This window comes from Alosa alosa, chromosome 22, assembly GCF_017589495.1.
Source record: "Alosa alosa isolate M-15738 ecotype Scorff River chromosome 22, AALO_Geno_1.1, whole genome shotgun sequence".
NCBI lineage: Eukaryota > Metazoa > Chordata > Actinopteri > Clupeiformes > Clupeidae > Alosa > Alosa alosa.
Window position 1 is genome coordinate 21,773,084 of NC_063210.1, and position 19,279 is coordinate 21,792,362.

The 19,279-nt window shown below is 41.5% G+C and overlaps 1 protein-coding gene across 1 annotated transcript; it reads left to right on the plus strand.

The window, feature by feature from the left end:
* Positions 1-1,556: 1,556 nt before the first annotated feature.
* On the plus strand, positions 1,557-18,821 carry LOC125288052 (kelch domain-containing protein 1-like). The gene is made up of 13 exons (XM_048234174.1): positions 1,557-2,229; positions 2,511-2,581; positions 3,498-3,615; positions 5,275-5,387; positions 6,425-6,509; positions 6,724-6,822; positions 7,613-7,687; positions 8,408-8,466; positions 11,281-11,393; positions 11,924-11,996; positions 12,216-12,300; positions 14,793-14,872; positions 18,395-18,821. Exons 1-13 carry the CDS (start codon positions 2,113-2,115, stop codon positions 18,534-18,536), a joined length of 1,230 nt encoding a protein of 409 aa, XP_048090131.1. The 5' UTR covers positions 1,557-2,112; the 3' UTR covers positions 18,537-18,821.
* Positions 18,822-19,279: the final 458 nt, after the last annotated feature.

A 19,279-nucleotide genomic window follows, 5' to 3' on the forward strand; every position in this document is an offset into this window, starting at 1 on the left:
AACCACTACCAAGGTCCTCTAAGCTTTATCCCTCCATGTCTCCCGATGTCATTGGCTAAATGGATTCCCGCTTCTGTTTCCCACAGAAATGCATCATGGGATTTGTAGTATGTTCCTACAAGCTTGATAAAAGAGGATTTAGAGTTCATATGTCATTTCTTACGCTAAGTGGCTCACAACTTGTATAGAGAAATTAATGCTCTGGATTTTAACGACATGTCAAACTTTTTTTCTTGTATACTGGAGCTGTTTTAATGTTCTGTCTCACTGAGTAAACACTTTTGGATTTGAATTGGATTAAAATAGGCCTATCCACATATCTCACTGCGCTGGTATTAGCCTTAAAACAACTGACTTCCTTGTTACTTGAATAATTACACACAAACTCCACACACACACAGGCGCCCAGGACATCCTCCGGTGTTTCCCTGTATCACGGGAAACTCCCACCCCTCAACAACAGGAAACGCTTCCCCGGTGTAGTCCCTCTGTTTCCCGCCTAGTAGATCCTTGAAACCGGATTGCTCCCTGCAAGGTCTTTTTTACATCATGAGCCTCCATAGCCTTCACAATTAGCCTACACCCAAATAAATTTGTTTTTAAAGAACATATCCCGAAACCAAGGATTCCAAGATGTCGTAGATATGACGGGGCATTTGAGTCTTCCATGATTATATATATATATATATATTTTCAGTTTCGTAAAGGCTATTTATAGAATGTGGCTAATCATTTGGACATATGGTTGACCTTCACGGTTTAACGCCCCTGGATAGTCTATTGGTTCGTATAGGCCTAAATAATATTTTCCCCCTCTTATCTTAAATAAGCGAGGGGAAAATGCCACTGAATGAACATTTTCATAATAAAGCCTGAACCTACATAACAATGATCAAATGTTCCTCCAGGTGAATCCTACATAGTCGGATTGCGACACCTGCTGTTCAGCTTTTACAATTACATTACTAATTCTTCTTTTCTTCTTCTTTTAATGACAGTTGGCAACCAGCTTTTAGGTGCATTACCGCCACTATCTGGACTGGAGTGTGGATCAGGAATGTTTACATTTACTTAAATTATTTTAATTACACTGTCTTCTTCAAAAATCTTTGTAATAGACCTATGTCATGTCATTCAATCTTGTCTGCCATTCTTCAACTTCAAAATGAATCCTCGTCTGTCTTGATGATAAGTGGACAACATATAGGGTAGCCTCATGAAGATCAAAACATAAACTAATTTTTAAATGTAACTTTAGAAATTAGAAAATAATCCTAATGGTTTGTGAAATTAGTTACAAATGGGTATAAGTAGTCTTAGGATATGGTTGTCGCTAACTTCCACAATTTGGCAATGGGCTAGGCAACTAAGCATCATTGTATTGAACAAAACAGTTCTTCTTCTTCTTTCGGTTTTAATGGCGGTTGAACAAAAAGGTTCAAACTAATCCTAAACAAATTCTGGCAAATTACTCGAGTTTGACAGTAGCCTATGGGCTAGCCTATTAGGCCCTAGGCTACTGCTAGCCTATGACTTGCACCTGTTGCAATGGTCCTAATCAATGGGGGGCCACGACTTCAGCCATTGACAAGTTTAGAATTTAATTTGGCTTTATTTGGTTTAATTTGGCTGTCTTCTAGACATTTGCTTCTCTCAAACAACGGTTAAAACAGCAAACTATTGAAAATAACACCTTTGAGATAAATAGGGTTGGCTATATCTGGAACAATGGGCTTTCTTAATTGATTGTATGCACAGTAGGGTAGGGGACTTGTTGAGCCAAAGTCTCCTGGCATTCTGGCCTGCATCAAACCACGCGTGACATTATTCGATTATTTACCTTCTTAGACTGGGGTTTCAGTGCTTAGGTCTCGTGAAGCAAATTTTCGCATATTTTGAGCGCTTTGGCGTTTCTCGCGCACGCACGCACGCACTCAGGCAATTTCGTACTTGCTCGGTCCTCCCACCCGCCAGCCTTCAAATCATCTGCGCCGCGCCGTGTTTCCTGTTAGCATACCTCCTCTCGCAGGCAGCAAAGGTAAACGTACGCACCCTCCTCCGCTTGCTCGTCTCTGAATTTTCCTCCAGCTTGGCAGCTGTTGCCGTCGCGAAATGGACAACTCCAGCGAGCCCAGATTATCAAAACTTGGGCTCCGAAAGGCGCTGGGCCGAAGTGACCACACGGCCGTTGTGAATGGCAACAATCTTTATGTGTGGGGAGGATGTCAGGTGAGTTTCAATGTGATGCTACAGTTAGTTAAACCATCTTCCGTACACAGGCTTTTAAAAACATAATGCTATAATGTAATGTCATGTGTAGGGATATATTTTTTTATGTGCACAGTCATGCCTTGACGTTAGTCTTCTGTACAACTGTAAAAAAAAAAACTATTCACAGTTCCATGGATTAAAAAAAAAACATGTCAACATCTGTATGGTCTTGAATGTAAGTTCTCGCTTTGCATTCGTGTTTTTTGGTGGCAAATTGTTTGGAACAATTTCCTCCACAGACAGTCGGCAGAGAAGAAGTAACTTTGCCCAGTGATGAGATGTGGGTCTACGACATGGAAAGTGGCCTCTGGTAAGCTATTTTTTCAATCTGCATGTGATGTATATCCGAATACCAATCCTATTTACTTCTTACACACACTGTGACGGTGTCCAGAACAAGCTAGCCTACCAATGTGTGTATCTGGCAAAGGCACAGAGAGACCAACCCTCCTGTAATTCAACACTGGAAGTGTCAGTAATGATTTTTTTCCTTGTTTATGACCTTTAGTGCTCAGTAACATTTGTAATCTGTTTTTAGCAATGATACTATGGTCAGTGCTGCTATATTGCGTAGTCGAGCACTGTTTAAGTGTCTTTAACATACTTTGTAGACTGGGATAGGCAGGCTGATCTGTGTGACAGGCGTGTTTGTCTCTCCAGTAAAATAGTCTGAATGTAGCAGCTTCAATGCTTCATTTTGTCCTCCCCAACTTTCCCTTCATCTTCTCTCTCCATCTAATCAGTCTCTTTGTCTGTCGCTCCCATGTTCTGCACGTCAGTATCTGTATGTTAGTCAGGCTCATTCTCTTTACTCTCTTTATCTCCCACTGTGTGTGTGTGTGTGTGGCACTATCTGTATGTATGTACAGTCTGTCTCATTATTTTCTCTCTTGTTCACTCTCTTTATCTCCCACAACATGGCATTCGGTTTTGAACCTGTTGTGTGTGTTTTTTTTTTTTTTTTTTTTTTTTTTTTTTTTTTTCTCTCTCTCTCTCTCTCTCTCTCTCTCTCTCTCTCTCTCTCTCTCTCTCTCTCTCTCTCTCTCTTTGTGTGTCTGCCATTCGGTTTTGAACCTGTTGTGTGTTTTTCTCTCTCTCTGTCTCTGTCTCTGTCTCTGTCTTTGTGTGTCTGCCATTTGGTTTTTCTCTCTCTCTCTCTCTCCCCCACTCCCACTCCGTCCCTCCCTCTCTCTCCTCATTACCATGCACCTCTGTGTGTTTGATAGGGCCCTGAGGGAAATGAAGGGAGATGTTCCACCTCTCCTGTCTCAGACATGTAGCTCCCATCTCCAGGGCTGTCTCTATGTCTTCGGGGGCTTTGATGGCAGTGGCCACACCAACCAGGTAACGCGCGCACACACACACACAATTACATGAATGTTATAATAATCACATCTGTCTCATATACACACACCATCATAAGCCACTTAACAAGGGTTAATGCTGGAGATGAGTTTGAAAGGGTAGTGGGTTTAAGGTGACCAGACGAGTTTGTCTAGCATGACCCAAAGGGAGAGAAAGGCATTTGTAATATGTCAGATTATCTTCCGCAATCTGATACGGTTCTGGAAAGCCATGTGTAGGCTGATACTGACACGTACGCGCTCTCTCTGTCTCTCTTGCACACACGCGCACACACACACACACACACACACACACACACACACACACACACACACACACACAGTAACTCACAACTCACTCTCTCTATGCCTTTAGGCAAAGGAATAACTGAAAGGAATGAACAGAGCACTATGAAAACAATCTCCCTTGCCCCAGAGAATGCACAGTATATACACACCGGTAGATGCCTTTCATATTTTTAGCACAAACCCCCGACACACACACACACACACACACACACACACATGTCCGTATGTATACATAGTGTGTGGGTTGAGATGAGGATGAGATGTCCAGTTTGAAACAGGAAGTGGACCTTTCTGTTATTATAAACAGTGTCTCTTCACCCGTGGTTGTCCCTTCATTCTCGACATACCGCACAGAAACACACACTTACCCCTGCACGCCAAACAAAGGAATGTTGACACCTGAATGCCAGCTGTTTTTATGAGCTGCAAGCTTCAACTGGGTTTCCCTTCCTAAATCCGTGCAAAACTATCAGCTAATGTATACGCAATATCTTTCACCCGTCTAATGAAAGAGAAACCAAAAGAATGTGGAGAAGAGATTACTCAAAGCAGCACCAAGGCCTTAAGGCTTTAGATGTTGATTGTGCTGTAGGTTGCAGTTTGAGGTTTCATTCAGCGCCACAGTGACTCATTAGAGCAAGAGATGCTCGAAAAAACAAACAAACATATCGGTCAATCCCTAGTGTAAAAAGTCATGCAAAGGTCAAGTTGTCTATCATCGTTTCAGTTCTGTTTTTTTCTACTTTACCTTGAAACACACACTAGTTTTCTGGAGTATGTTGGAGGTTTTCAATCAATAAAGTAAACTTAAGGTTTTGTAATCTGATTTCTAGGCTAAGTATACTTGTGTATACAAGGAATTTGGTCTCTGCATTTATCCCATCCATGAATTAGTGAACACAGAGCACACACAGTGAGGTGAAGCACACACTAACCCGGAGCAGTGAGCTGCCTTACTACAGCGGCGCTTAGGGGAAGCAGTGAGGGGTTAGGTGCCTTGCTCAAGGGCACTTCAGCCGTGGATGTGAGCATGGGAGAGCAGTCCTCAACCACTTCCCCTGCCCACATTTTTCCTACTGGTCGGGGATTGAACCGGCAACCCTTTGCCCGAAGCCCTAACCAGTAGGCCATGGCTGCCCCCAGTGTGGTATGATGGTCCTATTTTAAGATCTTCAGGTGGGATTCCTGAAGAAATGTTTTATTATTCTTTAGAAATTACACAGTATTGATTTTACTATAGGTTTATGAAGCCATTCCAAAAACTTTTTTTTTGTTGCATATACGTGGATGTACATTTTAACAATAGACCCTATCGTTTAAAGACGATGTACATTTTAACGGATTTCTCTAGATGTATTGTGTGAATCTGGACGATGGAGAGTTTGTCTGGAAGAGGATGACGGATGCAGAGGGAACTCCTCCCTCTCCCAGGGACAAGCACTCCTGCTGGGTATACCAAGAGAGGTGAGCGAGGTCTCTTCACAACGTCCCCATTGTTCCTTTACAGGGGGAAAACAAAATGTTTCCTGTGCTGAGAAAAAAAAAAGTTAATTTTTAGTAGCGGTAGATGGATTAGGTGCTTTACTTGAAGGTTACTTTTTAACATAGCTCACTTTGCTGTTTACTTGTCATGTTTATGGTAGACTTCAGTCACACATTTCTGTTTGTATTCTGTTGTCTAGTGCAGTTTATTTTTGGCTGTTGATGGTGGTCTTTTTCATTTCTTTTGAAGTCGTTTAGGGCAAAATGTCTGCAGAATAGACCGCATTTCGTATTATTTTACTGCACTACCATAACTTGATACAAAAGTTAAAGTAGCTGCGTCTCGATGTTGCTTGGCAGAAAAAGGAAATATATTTCTTGGCGGATGAATGATTATCTAGGAATAACTCGTTATATTTCTAGTTGCTGTGCCTTTACTTTATGAAACCTTGCCAGGTATTTATAGTAACGGTTTTAGAAAAGCAATAAGCCACTCGAGTCCGTAGGTTACAGTGATTCTACAACAGCTAAGGGGGGTTTTAGACACTCCGCTAGCGTGTTGTGCCTAACAACACCCCTTAGCTGTTGTAGAATCAGCGTAACCTACAACCTCTCGGGGCTTATTGCTTAATTCTCATTCAATTCAGTTCATTGAATTCAACCAGAGCCCTATCATAGAATTTTAGAACCTTGAATTGTTGCGGCATGGAATTATGGTAGAATGTTCAAAAACACACGCCTTTAAGGGTTAAACTGCACGTGACCGACGGTTGCAGGGCCAGATCATCTGGTTTATTTAAAAAAGGAGTAGAAGACATAGACTGAAGTAGTCGTGCTGAACAGTAACAATAGAGTTCAGTGTGACTTATGTTCTGGGAAGATGCATTCCGACCGCAACCAATATCACATGACTGGACTGCACCACCAGATGCCTGGTGAATTGTGTAATGTGATTATTTGGTCACAGAGAGGCGACTAGTGCTGATTTATGGGCCAAAATGTGACTTGTGTGCTTCCAGAATCATCTACTTTGGTGGATATGGGTGCAAGACGGTGCGGGAGATCAACAATGTCAAGAACTTCACAGTAGACCACACATCCTGGGTAAGCAAGAGCTAGTATCTGTTGGTTTTTAATTTAAATGGAAACGGGCATTGTATGTTTACTCTGTGCAATTGTCAACACAGGATATGAATATATTTGTTTTACCCATATTCTGTTCCCTTGGGTTTCGAGCACTTGCATACTTTGGTTCCCTTTGGATCAGCGTGTAGATCCGTGACGCATTTTGAGCGAACGCTCTTTTTGGTTCTTGTAGGCCACCATAGGCACGGTGATCTTCAGGTTCTGGGGCTGGAATAATGAGGTCCACATGTTTGAGCCTGAGACGAACACCTGGTCCGAGCCGCCGACACAGGTGAGTTGGAGGTTATGCTTTCTGCCTCACAGGCGTTTGGAAGGGCAAAGGCTTAATGTGGGGTGACAGGGTAAATGAACAGGGGTGATGCTTTAGAGGTTCACTGCCATTACACCCTTGCTTTGATCATGCATGTTCTCCTGAAGGTGAAATGCTTTCACATTCTTAAATGTTGACTTTAGGACGTGTGCAAGTTTTGATTTGTATGTACAATAAATGTGTTTGATACAGCCAAAACATTTTTGCTACCTTTACAGCTAGGGCTGCAACAATTAATCGATTAGTTGTCAGCCATTGAATTAATCGCCAACTATTTTGGTATTTGGTTCATCAGTTTGTCAGTTTTTTTGAGAAAAAAATATTCTTTGATTGTTGCTTATTGTTTGGCAGGTAGAGAAAACAATGTATTTGAGAACATAATCTTGGGCCTTTGTCCAAACAACTAATAGATTAATCAGGAAAATAATCAACAGATTAATTGTTAATTAATCATTAGTTTAAATTGAATTCACAGCCATGGATTTTCCTGTTTGAGTAAACCTAGGTTTGTGTGTGTATGTACAATAAATATTCTATTTAAATATTTGCGGAGGAAATTGTTTAACTTAAATAAGTAATCAGTGACATTAATTCTTGTCTTTGACTGGGCCTAGTAGGGTTACTCACCTGTTCCAAAAACCACCTCTCTCTCTCTCTCTCTCTTTCTTTCTTTCTTTCTTTCTTTCTTTCTTTCTTTCTTTCTTTCTTTCTTTCTTTCTTTCTTTCTTTCTTTCTTTCTCTCTCTCTCTAGGGTGTACCCCCATCTCCGAGAGCTTCCCATGCCAGTGTTGCTGCTGGCAACAAAGGCTACGTGTGCGGGGGCATGGTACGTACGGGATCTGGCCAGAGTTCATGTTTGTTCCGGATTGTTCTCCGTAACGCTTGTAAAAGGATCAAACCGCCCCAAAATGTCAACGCTAAAGAGGAAGTAGACAGTTTGTCTCATTTTTGTTTACATTCCAAGATTTCCACCTCGCAGGGTGGATGGGTTTGTATTGTTTTGGGTACAGACTAACAACTGAATACATTTTTAACAGATAAAGTGCAGTATACCATTATCATTGTTTGACAGTTTTTGTTTTGTTTTGGTAAGGAATTTCAGTCCATGGGGGTATTCCAAGTACGTGGTTTAGTGGCAAACCTGAGTAAGTTAACTAAGAGTAAGTAGTAAATCTCCTACAACAAGAGCCCTATGGCATTGTTTTGTTAGGAGAATGAAGCCATACAGCTCTTCTATTAGAAGGTTTACCACCTACTCTAACCCAAGTTTGTCACTAAACCACATACATGGAATACCCCCCTGCTCACAGCTAAATGAAAATACCCTGCTTTGCCAAAGTAAACCTTCATTATGTCAACCCTAGGAACTAATGCATGTTAGTTATGAGTGTGTAGTGCTATAGTGATGTACCACAAATGAAAGAGGTTGAAAACTGAAAACAAGCATTGTTGATAGTCTGAAGATACCAGGAATTCCTTCCGTAACTAATGCCCTGATTTACATACTTCAGAAAATTCAGAGGTTTTGTTTTGCTATCAAACACAGGACTCCACAGACATGGACCTGCACTGCCTTGATCTAGACACATTGACATGGACCCAAGTGTAAGAGTCTCTTTCTTTCTTTCTTCTTCTCTCTCTCTCTCTCTCTCTCTCTCTCTCTCTCTTCAATTCAATAGAGCTTTATTGGCATGACAAAAAATACAATTTGTATTGCCAAAGCATGTAATTTGTATTGCCAAAGCATGTACGTAGTAGTGTGTAAAGTGTGTGTGACTTTTTTTTGTGTGCTTCACTGATAAAGTGACTCCCTTTTGTTTATGGCAAGCATGTATATATCTCTCTCTCTCTCTCTCTCTCTCTCTCTCTCTCTCTCTCTCTCTCTCTCTCTCTCTCTGCGCTTAGCTTAACCACTTAGCTTGACTAGCTTAGCTTATCTACCAGTCTATTTCTATTTATTCATCGACCTTTCGACTTCCTCTCTCTCTTCCTCTGGTTTGGTTTCTCTTTCTCTGTCACATTCTCACACACTTTGTGTGCGAGAGGACTTTTACGGGCTTTTCCTAAATCACGGAAGTAACGTCGACGCAGCGGTAGATAGTAGCAGATGGTAGCATCCATCAGGCAAGTGTTATTTAAATAAACTCCTGGTGTACTTACAAACTTTTAAATGCCTCAATTTATGAGTAAAGAACATAGTTGTACTACTGTAGAAGTTGCGTACCATTCAGGCAGGGCTCGAAATTAACTTTTTTTCTCAGTGTCCCGAAGCTGTCCCGAATTCTACTTGCCACTGTCCCGGACTTAACCACCAGTGTCCCAAATTCAAGTTCTTGTTTTTTTCCCATTCTACATAATAAACAGCATAATAATCAGTAACTTTGCATCACTTAATTAACTCGTTCTGGTCCACCATGACAGATCTGAACAATTTATTAAACACCATTTTATTAACATTAATCATCTGCTGTTTCACACAACACTCATTTTCAGAGATTGCGCTTTTGGCTCTTTTTTGAGGTTGCACTAGACGTTCTCATTGTCCATCGTTTTGACTGACAGGGTTGTACAACATTACGTCAATAATCTATTTTCACGTGTCTTTAATTTCAATGTCAGTTTGGTGTGATGTCATGGCCACAGATCTCAGTGAAAACAATTAGCGTGGGAAATTACCACGAAGCTGTCAGATAGGCTACTCTCCTGCCGTACTCTCACCCTCTTGTGCACACTCAAATGCGTTCCCAATTAAATAAAGTAGCAAAACGGAGTTAGATCTGCTGCAACTATCCCGATGTAACAAGCTGTTTTGACATTGTAAACGTTCTCTAAGAAGAGTGTAAAGCAATTTGCAGTTACCACAACGTTGTCTATTGATGGAAAACATAGCGAGCGGTCTATGATAACCTAAATGCTCGGCAGGCCAGATTAAAGTGCGTGGCGGGCCGGATCTATGATAAACTAATAAATGCTCGGGCGGGCGGATTAAAGTGCGTGGCGGGCCGCGGTTTGGACACCCCTAGCCTTAGAACTGCCACAGCGAAATGTCAAATGCTAACTTAAATAACTGTTATCATTGTTATAGGCTACCTTGCAACACTATCGTTTTGTCAAATCGCAGTTGCAGTAGGCTATTTAGCTCAGCATGATCTTGGTGACGTTTGTCTGTCACTGACAGAAAACACGCAGCGTTTTAGTCAGAGAGGACTGTCATCTCGTCTGTCATGAAAACAAATGCCATTTACCTGCCTGCTAGTTAGGTAAGTTAACCTCTATATCGGAAAGTGACCCATTAGGCCTACGCCCGTCATTAATATTCATTTAACCAATTAAATGGCGGATTCCTAAGGAAACGCAAGCACCCAGCCCATTTGGGTATCTTACTATATTTGTACCAAAAATAACATTGTAGCCTACCATGATTTGAAGAGCAGTAGCCTAAACAGTGTTGTAAGGCTGCGTGTAGGCTACAAAACCACTTATTTACAGATCAGCTGGCTGACGCTGCTTTTGCCAGCTGTCCGTTACGCCAGGTCAAATATTGTATCATTTTATCCAGACGAGAAAGATGCGTTTAGATTCCCATGTGAACAGTTTAGGAAAAAAGTACCTATTTTGAAATTTGCTTTGCCATTTTTTCTACTGTCCCAGAGTTGTCCCAGACATCATTCTATTGTGTCCCGGAAGCATTTTTTATGGTCCCCAGGACGTCGGGACATCGTTAATTTCGAGCCCTGCCATTCAGGGCATTATTAGTGGGGTAATTTATGAGATACTAAGTTGGTTCCATTACGCCTGCAGAAAGTCATTAGTTTCTGACAGCGCTACTCGACCAGGGTTCGACCAAGGGATACACGTTCTGGCAGGGTGTTTGGCCCGGGGTCATGGTGCAAAGGACCCTAGGGTGAAATTACTCCGAACCATCGCTTTAACCACTGCTTAGCTCCTTCCCTGCTGTGAAAGTGCATCTCCACTGCATAGATGCAAATTATGCTGTACTTCTGCTTTATAAAGACTGCTAAACTGGTAGCCTTCTCATGGGCCTCTGCAAACAGCACAAGCCTCAGGTTTTGCATATGGCGACCACAGAGACGTGGTGTGAATAAAGGCTATGTGAGAAAGTTACGTGCGTATACGCTGCGTATGCGTCTAGGCTGCTGACTACTGCTGTTTTGTGGGAGAAGGGTAGTATGATGTTATCGCTCTGACAGTCCTTTGGGGTGTGTAGGTGAGCATCATAAGTCCCATTCACCTGTTGCTCTGCTGTCAATTTTGCAGAGGCTTGTGTGAGTGAGTGTGTGTGTGTGTGTTGCAATCGTTGAGTTATGTCATGAAAGCATGTTTAGTGCTTTTTTCCCCATGCTCATGACTACTGAATGTGTCAGGTTACTGTTACTGGTGTGTGTGTGTGTTCCACAGATACCCCACTGTTGGGCCCCTGCCTCTTGGGCGCTCTCTGCACACGCTCACAGCTGTATCAGAAGATAAACTCTTCCTGTTTGGCGGTTTGAGTGCAACCGGGCAACCACTGAGTAAGTTCAAAGGTCGTTGTTACAGTAGAACCAGAATATTCAGGTTTCCTTAGAACATCATCCACCAGTTTCTTTGCCACTTTTTCTCAGATTTTTTTTAAAATTATTTTTATTTATCTACCAGTCTATTTCTATCTTTCATCGACCTTTCTACTTCCTCTCTCTCTCTTCCTCTGGTTTGTTTTCTCTTTCTCTGTCACATTCTCACTTTGTGTGCGAGTTGGACAGCGTATTTTGCTGACAGTGCATGTGCACAGTGACCAGAGTGAAGTCACAAAATCTGGCAGGCCGGAGTTCATTAATAAAAGATCGACAAATAGACCGATCAGAATTGAACACTGGTTGCATGTGATTGGTTTATGTGATTTGGAATGTCACTTTACTGGAGAGGTCTCGCCCATTTCCTCTCCAGCTTCCCGCTACCTACTGTATATCGCCTTGTGTCTCTGTCTGTCTGTCTCTCTTTCTCTCTCTCTCTCTCTCTCTCTTTCACGTGTAGTGATGTGCGCACTCTGTCACCCTGCTCTCAGGTGATGTGTGGGAGTTTGACACCCGGAGCAGAGAGTGGAGGGAGAGGGGCCACCAACACAGAGACCAGCCCAGGTAGCGTGACTCCCATCAGGGTCAGGGTGGGGGTGGTGGTGTAGTCGCTTCACCTTTCACTGAATGGGTCACCTGATGTACCAGTTGTTCTTGTTTCAGTGTGTCAGGAACTTTCTTTCTTTCTTTCTTTCTTTCTTTCTTTCTTTCTTTCTTTCTTTCTTTCTTTCTTTCTTTCTTTTCTTTCTCCTCTCAATTCTCTCTCTCTTCTCTCTCTCTCAGGTTGTGGCATTCAGCTGGGCTGGGAGAAGACGGCGACGTCGTCGTGTTTGGAGGAACCCGAGACTACACAGTGCTTATGGACTCGGTACGCTGGGGGGTACATGGGGTTGTGCACCAGCTCTCACTTTAGACCTGCTGATTCTGCTTTGTGTTCGTTTCAGTGTGATGGCATGATCTCTCGCAGTCTCATTTTAGATGAAGATGCTTTAAAGGTACACTATGCAGGTTTAGGTATTTTTAGAGACTGTAGAGCTCCCTCTAGAGTCGCGATATATTTATATTTTACTCTGCTGCTGTGAATGGCAAAGTTCTTGTGACTTATCCCCCCTGTACACAATGAGAATGCTTTTGTTGTGGAGGTGAAGGATTGACAACAGGCAAAAACACCAACAGGCAAAAAAATCTCAAGACGATTTCACGATTCTCGCAAGATTTGTTGGGCCACCGTTCTTGAAGTTGGAAGGCTGGTGTTCTCTATAACGACTCGCTACAGCTATGCTGTATAGCTATGTTAGGTGAACGATTCCCCTATTACAAGTTTGTTTACCATGAAATTGGCTTTGTAAAGGTTATATTAAGGTGAAAATAGTGCATAGTGTACCTTTTTAAAATATGATTCTGACGATCAATTGGAGATGCGGGCATCATAAGTCCATGTGCCCAACAATAGCTCTTAACATCAACAAGAGATGCTGTTATCATTCCAAAGAAAATTTTGCACCGTCCTGTGCATTGCCTGCTTTGACCTCGTATGACCTGTGACGTATCGCCTTAGCTGCTTTAATGTGACCTTTGACGTGACCTTTTTTTTTTTCTGTCTCTTAATTCTTAGGGAATGTGCCAAAGTTCCCCTAGGCCCTTCATTATGACGTTCGAAGCGTAGCAACGACTCGCTTAAACTGTTGTGGTCGTAAGAGGTTATATGTATTGGTCCCCCCTGGGTGGGAGGGGTTGCACTACAGAGGCTCAGAGGAATGAGGGGATTTGATGTGTTTAGAAAAAAAAACGAGGGAAAAAAACGAGCAGTGAGACAAGCTGTTCCACACGTGCATGGCCCAGATTAATGAATGTATGGACACAGTTCATGTGTATCACATCGAAACATGTGTTGTACTTCTGTTGCATTTGCTCCACAACATGCTAAGCACAGTGACTGAAGTCATTGAAGCAATATTTGTAATTACTGAAATCTGAGATCAATCGTCGTGTAAGCCCTTTACCTTACCATCTAAGCTATGGGGCTACTTGTTGCATCACATTGCACATTGCTGATTCTGATATGACGTGAAATGTTTTTGATAGTATTTAGGTGGGGGGTTGATGGAGGTGGAAGTAGTGCTGTTCAAAATATGTTAGTCATCCACTGGATGTACGGTATATCTGTGTGACTGAAAGTGAGGGAAAATGTGACTTCTCCTCGTGGTGCAATATAGAGAGCTTGGGCACCAAAGCAAAGTCCTTTTAGGCAAGGCCTTTTGCCACTTGCATTTTGGGCACTCATCGGGCACCCATTTCAGGCAGAACTGAGAGTGCTCAAGCCTTCACGACACCAACCTCGCTGCAGCTGTGAGATCACACCACCTGATTGGCACGATGTATTCACAACATACCACATGATTGGCACGATGTATTCACATGTCAACTTTTGGCGACAGTTTGCGTTACGAACAACCCCATACATTCCTATGGGAGATTCTTTGAGTGCCATGTCTCCTCATTAGACGAAAGTTCTTGGGAGACGGGGAGGATGCACATCCTGCTGCTGATCAGAATCTCGTCTGACATCCTGTTTGTAGCACAGGGGTCCTCCGCTGGGAAAAATCTAAAGATGGTCTTCTAACAAGATACTGTATGTTATGGGGGTGATTTACAGGTGTGTGTGTGTGTGTGACGAAACGTTTGTTTGACCCTCAGTGTACAGTGTCATTCGCCTGGAGATTCCAGACCCAAATCTGAAAGATTATGGGTCTGGCCACGAACTAATGTATTGGCCCAACTTGAGGGGCGGCACCAAGCATGCATTTGAAAATCTCACTGCACGCAATTGGATAACACTATATGACCAATGTTAACTGACTGATTTCGGACTTTGACACAATTGTATAACACTACGACTGTCATCTGTTTAGCTCACCTCTGGCCCGCCTATATCAGATGCACAGATATGATTGGTTCCCCGCGATGCAAGGGGCAAAAGTTATGTGCATCATTACTCGTTGCCAGAGTCTCTCGTCATTACATTCAGTGTGTGTATATTCCAAGCCAACCATACTTTGGTGCCAGACACTTTGGCCTCCTTTTTATCCTGATTCAGACTTTTTGGGCGTCACTTCTAAATGTCTATATCTAAATTTGACCAGGCTGATGGCATCACATGGGCAGCATGTTGGTCTAAGCTGTAAGTGCATAAATCGGTATCCACGTAGTTTTTAGTAGTTCTTGAAAATATGAACAGGATAACAAATAATTGGCTGCAGTCTCAGCTTCACCTCCAGGGTGCGCCTGATCAACATGTCAGTCAGCCCATCCTCAGGGTCCTCATGATTCGCCATGTGTCTTTGTCCTCCCCTCCCATAGGTGGCAGTCCTGAGGGCGCCGTCGCAGAATCATTGCTCAGACGTGTTGGTCTTCCAGATGCAGCCTTACTCCCTTCTCAGGTAAAATAACAACAAAGCAAAACCCAATAAACAAACAAACAAACAAACTCCTGGAACAGCTGGAAACCAGTCAGCGTAATCTGGGTGTAGGCTGCACTTTGTACACTTAACAGATATTAAATAAGGTGTTTATTATGTGTTGGCTGAATGAAATAATAATGTTGGGCCACTTTAATGGGAGAAAACTAAACAAAGAGGTGTGCTGTGTAAAACCAGGGCCCAAACTACTGCTAGTAAGCCCTCTCACATGCGGCCTTCTTTAAGCTGAAACAATGCCAGAGGAACTTTCTCTGGCATTCTGACAACAGGGCCTTAAGACATGCAGTGGGTTATAAATAGAATTTCTTTACGTTTGAGATGAAGAATATGTGATTGTGGTTAATGAGACTTGGGACATGATGAAGGAAGGGTTCAAAGTAATTTGTTAATGAATATGCTGTTAAAGTGTACTGGCAGTAAAGTTGTTGGATAAAATGATACGTTCCTATGCAACCTGGGAGGTCCTCACAGAGAAACGGAAACGCACACTGCACATAATATGCTATATACATTTTGAGAAGTTGAATTATCGCAGGTTTATAGGAAGATATTTTACCATCTTAATTTGTGACCGGCTATTATGTGATAATGTAAATAAGATGTATTATAGCCTACCCCAAAGATCACCGGCCCGTTTAGCCGATTTACTTGCTGGATTACGACATGATTACGAGGGAACACTTCTGAACAAGATGCGGTTCAGGCATGTAGTTATGTATCGAAACCGTGCTTGGATTTGCAGAGACCGATTTGCCGTTTTAAGTTCTATGCTGCTAAGAACTCCAATCCTTTACTTACATATTTGACCCTTGCTGGCTTGGCCAGAGGAACAGTGTGTTATTTTAGGGAAGGGAAAAAAAAATGCCTTGATCCCAATCCTGCAGAAGTATGGAATGATTGTTTTAGTTGGGTCTCCATGCAGTCTGTGTTTCGTGGTGACATAATGTAACCAGCCTAGGCCTACTCCGTCCTAATCACAGTTCTTGCGTGGTCCCACTAGCTCTCAAAAATGTGTGCGTGTTTGTGTGTGTTATTGGTTTATGGGCACCACATCATCTAAGCAATAGCAGTCAGATCCACTGTGCTCCTTATTGTCAGCAGTCGTGTGTGTGTGTGTGTGTGTGTGTGTGTGTGTGTGTGTGTGTGTCTGTCTTATAGTCCAGTCATTTTAAGCCAAAATGGGAGTCAAGGTTGAACAAATTGCAACACAAGCAAACTTAACTGATTTTGAATCCTCAATATGTCCTGAGTAAGGGGAAAAAAGCCCTGAAGAATCCCAATAGGGGAAAGTTTCGAAAAAGACCCAAATATACCCTATTAAGTAAGCCTATATAGTATTTTCTCCGTGAATAGGGGAAAAAAATTAACCTTCACATATCACCATGAAAATTACCGAGTTGATTACTTACATCAAGACAAACAAAAAATGTATTACGTTTTTTTAAATTGTTTGTTAACATGGGCAAACAGGGCATAATGTAATTACGTATAGTTAATTTATAAATATCACAACGGGAGGCTAATAGTCCAGGCAAAGGTCTGACCCAAAACTAATTGCAACAAATTTATTTTTCACATTTTTATATTTCAATTGGTGATCTTTTACCCATAGTAAAATACCATGAAAATCCAGTTGGTGGAATTATGTTAAAATGAGGGTTGTTTTATGCATTATTCTTCAGCAAATACTGACAAAACTGTAATTAGAATGTTGTAGAATACACATTCTAAAGAATATCTGACCCCATCTAACTTAACATGGAATTTTAGAATCTTGCATTGTTGAGGAACATTCTTTTATTTTCAAAGAGTGAATTCCTTTGGCTTATTTCAGACTGGTTTGTTGCAAAATTGGTGTCTATTTTTACATTGTGGCCCTTTGAATCAATGGAAATGGTTGTTGAATCTTTAAATAGAGCCAAGTGGGTTTTTTGCATGTAAGTGTTCCACAATGTGTAATCTGTATAAACACATAGTTAGGCATTATTCAGCCTAGGAAAGTGGTTTTGGTGTTTACGTAATCTGATTTAGAGGTCACTAAAACATACAGTATATCACACTAAAGTATCAGTCCATCATTTTGCAAGTCTTATAGTAATTGACCTCTTGCCCAGGGGTGACTGATACTGTCTGTCCAATCAGAGGGGCCTGTATGATGCCCCTTTACTTTGCACAATTTTTGTCTAAAACAATTATCGGACAGCACAGTATGTTTATGTTAGTGAATGCAGGAAAATTGTGAAGGCAAAGTTGAAGATGGACATGATCATGTCCTAATTCGACAGAAGGGTGCAGATGGGATGACTGCAGTTAGAGATGAGACTCTATTGTTGTGACATCTGGCAAAAATGCTATACTAATAAATATAGTTTAAGATTAATAATTAACAATGCATGCCTATGCATGGGTCATGGTTTTACCAAAGTCATAGAACAGTCAAAACTATACATATTCTAAAAGTATATGCACTGTACATGAAATATAGCATCAATCAACTTATGTCCCATCTTCCTCCATACCATGCATAACACATACTCCTCTATTCTGTATAGGCGAATCAAGTGAACAGCTGATACATTTTAGCCTGCACTATTAAGGGAAACAAATTAAACACCCTAAACCATATATTTTCTATAAGCATATACCCTCCGCAGCAGATATAACACCATTTAAGACATTTCCCATCTTCCTCTATGCCATGCACAATACATTGCCCTCTATTCTGTAAAGGCGAATCTAGTGTAAAGTGGATACATTTTGGCCTATACTGTCCAGGCAAAACAAATTAAACACCATAAACTATATATTTTCTATAAGCATATACCCTCTAGATGAGATATAATACCAGTTAAGACCATGTTAACAAACAATTTCAAAAAACTTATAATACATTTTTTGTTTATCTTGATGTAAGTAATCAACTCAGTAATTTTCATGGTGATATGTGAAGGTTAATTTTTTCCCCCTATTTGCGTGAGAAAAATACTGTATAGGCGCATGAATAGGGTATATTTAGATCTTTTTCTAAACTTTCCCCTATTGGGATTCTTCAGGGCTTTTTTTCCCCTTACTCAGGACATATTGAGGATACAAAATCAGTTAAGTTTGCTTGTGTTGCAATTTGTTCAACCCTTTCTCCTAAAATGACTGGACTATTATTCTGTTGGTCCTTAGCGGACCTTGTGTGATTTTACTAGAGAAACATTGCCTGTTTTGTTGCTATAAAAATTATGCATGTTGAACACCAGCGATGTAATCATGAAGTCCTTCCATACTCACATATACTGAAAGGATTTCTTTCATGTGTTGTGGCCCAAAGTACAGAAAAGGGAAACAAATAATAATGATTCATAGAATACACAGGAATATTGAAAAACACAAGCTAATCTTATTTACATCAATAATTTGGGTGCATTTGTTTCTCTTGTGGTAGCCTACCAGCTTCATATCACACCTTTACCACTATCCCTTGTGTCTCTGCAGGTTATGTGAGAATTGCATAGGACAAAATGCAGCTCTTCTGACAGAACAGGTGTCATGGTTACCACGGAAACTCAAGGCCAGCATTCTAAAGAGGATCTCGTACTACAGTGCAAACGCTGAAGAGCAGAAACGATCCCTCTAATGGACACTTTTGGTGAACGGCTCTGGCACAAATTACAGCACTTTAGTTTGTCTGTCTTTTTTTGTAAAGTCTCTTTTACTGTTTCATTTTTTAAACTTTGTTTAACTCTTTTTGTCATTTTAAAGGAACACTTCTGTTCAATGTATCGCGTATGCTAACAGGAAATTGCAATTTAGCTGCACATGAGAAAACACTGCCGGAATGGTTTGACTGTTAACGCACACCATGATATTGTTTTTTTTGAAACTGGATAAAACATTTAAATAAAGATATTTTCTATATAAATTAGTCTTTTATTAACTTCTTGGAAGATTTTGTGGAGTTGAGATGTACACAACTCTTCTGGATGGCATCGGATTCTACTTTGTTTTAAAGTGTTACTGTCGGCAAGGTGCTAGCCACTGGTGAAAAGGCAGAGAAAAGCCGCCCACTTAAAACCAATTATATGGAGCCAGAGTGCTCTCTGCCTTTTCTAGGCATTTCATTGTACACCAGACTAGAGATGGGTCCTCTGTAGAATGCCTGAGTGTCCTCTTGCCCCATGATGCATTAATGGGGCACGGCCTTTTGGTTTCAGCCCTCTCTGAATTTCCTGAAAGGTCCTCTGCGGTTTTTCCTGGCCAGGTCTGTGTTGACGTCCGGACCAGGAACACCAGTGACCTGTCCCCCGTCCCCCACCCCCCCACATTTGAGAGGTTAAGTCAACAGCACGTTGAATGATTGTACAGTGGGTCTTTAGGTGA